The sequence below is a fragment of the Sinocyclocheilus anshuiensis genome, unplaced genomic scaffold, assembly GCF_001515605.1.
Source record: "Sinocyclocheilus anshuiensis isolate Anshui unplaced genomic scaffold, SAMN03320099.WGS_v1.1 scaffold1704, whole genome shotgun sequence".
Taxonomy (NCBI): Eukaryota; Metazoa; Chordata; class Actinopteri; order Cypriniformes; family Cyprinidae; genus Sinocyclocheilus; species Sinocyclocheilus anshuiensis.
In genome coordinates, this window is record NW_015555820.1 from 126011 (window position 1) to 131266 (window position 5256).

The 5256-nt window shown below is 39.0% G+C and overlaps 1 protein-coding gene across 1 annotated transcript in view; it reads right to left on the reverse strand.

The window, feature by feature from the left end:
* Nucleotides 1-5256, reverse strand: part of LOC107675308 (transcriptional activator GLI3-like) — a 260552-nt gene that overhangs the window by 118368 nt on the left and 136928 nt on the right. Inside the window, exon 4 of the mRNA XM_016469608.1 lies at nt 1925-2030. Within this exon, the coding sequence (XP_016325094.1) occupies nt 1925-2030 (106 nt within the window). The remainder of the gene's footprint in view (nt 1-1924; nt 2031-5256) is intronic.

The window sequence follows — 5256 nt, forward strand, 5'->3', positions numbered from 1 at the left end:
CCCTTCTCATTCAGCCCCACGATATTAGAATAATTAGAGACTGTGGGGCTATAGATACGGGAAGAATACGGTTTTTCCCACGATCTTGACAACTTGGCATGGAGATCGGGAAAAAACGGAAGGCCCCCTCGTGAAGGCTGTGACCTCGCCCTCAGGAAACGCTCGTCTAATTTGTATGCTCGGCAACAGCGGGACCGCTGCCAGCGGGATCGCGAGCCTGGCCGCTCTCATCAAACACGGCCAGGCGAGAGCGGAGCGTGCGCAGCGAGAGCAGCTCGCAGTCATGACAATCAGCCCCCTCGAGAGCTGACCGTGCATGCTCCGCTCCCAAACAAACGACACACAAATCGTGTGTATCCCCCGCTGCCAGATATCGTGGGCAGGGAGGAACACAGCGTTTGTAATGCCGTTAGCTCGCCATAGACTTTTTCATGATTGTTTTTTATATAGACAGACACATACACAGTATGGATCATGCCCCACGGAAACAGAACTAATACACTGTGTACAACAATACCATTAGACTACACACAGACACCCCTTCCTATGATATATCTGCCTAGACAAGAACTGATAATATTATGCACATTAGAAAATAATACTATCAAGTCATAATTTATATCAAAATCAAAAACATTGTAAAAGATATAGTAACAAACCCCTATTTAAAAACTTTTAGAATCCTTTATTTTGTGGAAAACACAGTGATCAAAATGAGAGAACAGTAACCACTGTATCACGAAAGAAGATTACAACAAAACTTTTGGGAGGGTTACAGCTGTCAAAAAGTAGTAGGGATTGTAGAGAGCCCTGCATTTAATGACTTCAGCACATCTGTGGCCGCAGGATATCACTAGTTTCTCACACTTTGCTGGTGTGATCTTGGTCCACTCTTCTTCCAGTATCCTCCATAGTTCGGTAACTATAGTGGGTTTCTTAGCCGTAACTTTGTCGCCAAGGATTTTCCAGAGATTGTCAATCGGGTTTAAATCAGGACTCTGGGCTGGCCATTTCATTATTTCAATGTTTTAAGCTTCAAAGAACTGCTCTATCCGTTTGCAGTGTGATGGGGGCATTGTCTTTCATGAAAATTACAAGCTGATTGGGAGATGCTTGCAGGGAAGGAACTGCATGTTGCTGAAGGAGGTTCTGATAAACATTTTCATTCACCCTGCCATGTAGCTGTATAAGAGGCCCAACTCCTGCTGCACAAACCATCCCCCCAAAGCATGACACTTCTTCCTCCACCATTCACTGACCACTTTATGCACTTGGGGTTCAGTCTTTCCCCAGTTTGACGTCTAACATAATGTTTCCCATCTGACCCAAATAAATTGAACTTGCTCTCATCACTAAAGTGAACTTTGGACCACTTCTCCTCTCTCCACACGTCATGCTTCTCAGCAAAGGTGAGTCTAGCTTTTTTAACTTTTTGCTGATGAGAGTCTTGGTCACTGCAGAGTGTGTTTTCAGTCCGATTTCTCTTAAACGTGGTGAGACAGATCCATACCCTGTTCATTGCTGAAACAATTCCCCATCAAGAGTCTCCGCATCATCCTGTCTTCTCGTGCATTTTTCTTACGTGAACGACCGGCCTTTTTTGTTGGACTTGAATGAATTAGTGTCATTGTAAAGTTGCAATTTTCTAGAAATCAGAGATCTGGAATGACCAGCTTCAAATAGGACTAAGCACTGATCTTGAAATTTAGGAAATTGTAGGTTGTTCCCTAATTTTGATCTCCACTGTATGTGTGTGTGTGTGTGTGTGTGTGTGTATATATATAATTTCTTTCCAAAAACAATGGCTTTACCTGTAGTGTCTTTCTTTAAAACTTGATAGAAGGTGGCTTTAATTACATTCATGGTGGCTTTACACATGGGAATAGACATAAGTAAAATTGTTTTAGTTTGTGCGTTTACTCACACGTGTAGCGGAGGTACTGGCGAGGGTTCATAAATGTACCGGCCTTGTGTGTGTCTATCATCGATTGGTACCGGAGGATGAAAAGCAGGAAAGAACTGAGGTGTAGCTGTAAAATGAAAAAAAGAGAGTTTTTAAAAATGAATTGCGATTAAATGTTTAAACATAAATACCATGGTAGACAGTAAATTGTTTAGTAAGTGTGGATTCACAGAATTTACTGCAAACAAACAAAAAGGTATTTAAGTACACTCAGTCAAACACAAATCAGTGTGCAGGACTGTCGAAAACACACAGTTGCTTCAAGGCTAATCAGCAAAAATGTCTTCTGTGTCCTGTATACTATGTCCTACATGTGTTTGTGTTCACATACTGTACGCAGTGTTGGATTGTGTGCTCTGCTGCATTTCAAAAGCTTCAAAAAATTATTAATCACAACCGTTACAGAGAAGGTGGGAGGAATTTATAAAATCTACAGATAACACATTAAAATAATTGGATAAAAAAAAAAGTCTATATTTTGACCTGATAGAGGAGGTATAAACAAGTATAATCAAGTATTAAACATCAGCATAAAACATCTTTCAAAGCAACTCAACATTTGAGTTTTGAAAATTGACCTCTAGGCAGTTCAAAAATAGATTACCAAAAGTTACATTGTATTTCATCTAAAACTAACATGACAAAAAAAGTTGTAACTATATTTTCATTTCTCAAGCAAAGCAAATTTTAAAAGTTCATTAAAATCAAAATATCTGTTGGGGGGGGGGCGGGGGGGCAGTGGATGGTTGATTGGTAGGTTAGGACTATTCCAAGGGCCCTGATCAGAGAGGTGTGAGTCGTACTTCATACATTGCTACACTATAAAATTTGTTTGCTCACAAAATGTAGCTAAAAGTTTGCTAATATGACCACAGGTTTGGAGAGAATGAAAATTTTTCACATCTTTTAAATATATAGTGTTGGAATCAGATTGTAATACTATGGTAATCTGATCAATCGAAACTGGTATTACCATGATACTTATTGTTACTGAAATCGAGAGCATATAAAGTGAAACCTAGAAACAGTAATTAAGAATTTCAGTGGGCTCTGGCACTGTAACAAGGCAGGGTACAGCAACGGATGTATTTTTTAGCTTGTAAACATCTGGCAACTGTGTGCCACAGTGGTTAAGGGCTGTGCCCAGGGACCAATGCACAACATCTGGGTCCAATGCTATACAATACAAGCTGCCAAATGCAGTGGGCTCCACACATTTGTAAAGCCCTGCTTTACCCCATTCCTCACCTTACATTATGCACTGTTAGCGTTAGCGTTCCATGTGACAGCGCTCAGAAAGCTAATTGGTGTAAACTGCAAGTACCGCAGCTCTCATTCAAACACTAGTCCTTGAGAAAATCACATCCGATATGATCAAAAAGTCCAGAAAGCCAGAAGAAATTTGACACAGGACCCAAATGTGTTTTTGAGGGCTGTATTTCTTGTCCATGAACTGAAAGAACATAGAAAGAACTCAAACAGTGATGCATTAGAAAGCTGAATTCATGACCAACTGCATGCTGGGAAACATATATAAACAGAAATGAGAAATATCAGTTAAATAATAAATTAGTTAAATAATAAATAAAATTGAACCCACACTACATGACAATACAGTGATATCTTCCAAAGAGACCAGATTTTTGCATGAAAAACTGATGTTACATTGACACAACATTACTAGTTGTTCAGATGTTCTGAGTATTTTTGTATGTATTTTAGTCTAATTAAATCTCTTATTATTATTTTCTATCCCCATCTCTCTCTCTCTTTGCTCTTCCTTTATCACTCCACACAAAATATTTACTCTCTATACACTGTAGAGCACTGCTGTAAACCTCCCATTTTCTCTCGCATTGCTATCTTTCAGCACTTGTGAAAGTGAAAGTGAAAGTGACGTGACATGTGGCCAAGTATGGTGACCCATACTCGGAATTAGTGCTCTGCATTTACCCATCCAAAGTGCACACACACAGCAGTGAACACACACAAACCGTGAACACACACCCGGAGCAGTGGGCAGCCATTTATGCTGCGGCGCCCGGGGAGCAGTTGGGGGTTCGGTGCCTTGCTCAAGGGCACCTCAGTCGTGGTATTGAAGGTGGGAGAGAGCGCTGTACATTCACTCCCCCCACCTACAATCCCTGCCGGTACGAGACTCAAACCCACAACCTTTGGGTTATGAGTCTGACTCTCTAACCATTAGGCCACGACTTCCCCCTTGTTTATTCCCCTCCGTTCCTGTTCCATCACTCATAAAATTCTGTTCATCTTTCGTCAACACTTGTCTCTCCCTTACTCCTCAAAAGTTTTATGCTCCCAAATTCAGCTTCCTCCACTCCATCACGGCATGAGTCGCTCATTCCAGAGACGCTCTGCACTCTGTCAGTCCTCCTCTCCCACGTACATCTGTGCTCCTTCATCAACCTTCGCTTCCTGGCCTGTATCAACTCCACCATCTTTCCACACCAGTTCTTTCACTTTTTGTCTGGTTCCTTTTATTAGGTGGGTCTTTGCTATTCACTACCTCTCGGCCTCACACATGTGAGTGATACTTATTAAGGGCACTTTTAGCTACATGAAATACTGAAAAATCAAACAAATATGTTTCGTCCATGGTAAAAGTCTAAAAATAAAGATCTGGTCATGATTTGATCTTCATGTGGATATTTTATATTGTGTATGGTTGCTAATAAAACAAGCTAACTAGCAGTAAAGTAGCTTGAAATTGTTTTCTAAAATGCTTGGTGTAATGGTAATGAAAAACGTATAGGTAAAACAACTATTTAAAAATTATATATATTTTTAATTATTACAAATATATACACATAATCTTAAGTTCTTCATAATTTTCTTTTTAAAATAGTTGTAATTTGAAGAAACTTTTAATAATTTTCTCTTTGTTTAGCCAAATTGTCTGGGTAAGGGACAAGTAAAATAAACAATTTAACACTTTAATAGAAATTCTTAAGTTCTTAGTAATTTCCTTTTTAAAATGTATTTAAGCTTTTAATGCATTTATTTTTTTTAAATAAAACCAATAATAAATAAATATAATAACGTTAAAATGTTCTCAACAAAAAATTACATACATGAAATAAAACAGTAAGGCTAATAAGATCCTAAAACTATAATACTTTTCCCTGTAAAATCATTTAAGAGGAACAGGAAAGCATCAAACTCAAGAATCACCCATATCTGACCCCATTCATTAACTTTTTCCTACTCTTTCCCCAAATCCATTTAACGGGGTCATATGATGCTATTTTAAAGATCATTATTTGGTGTATTTG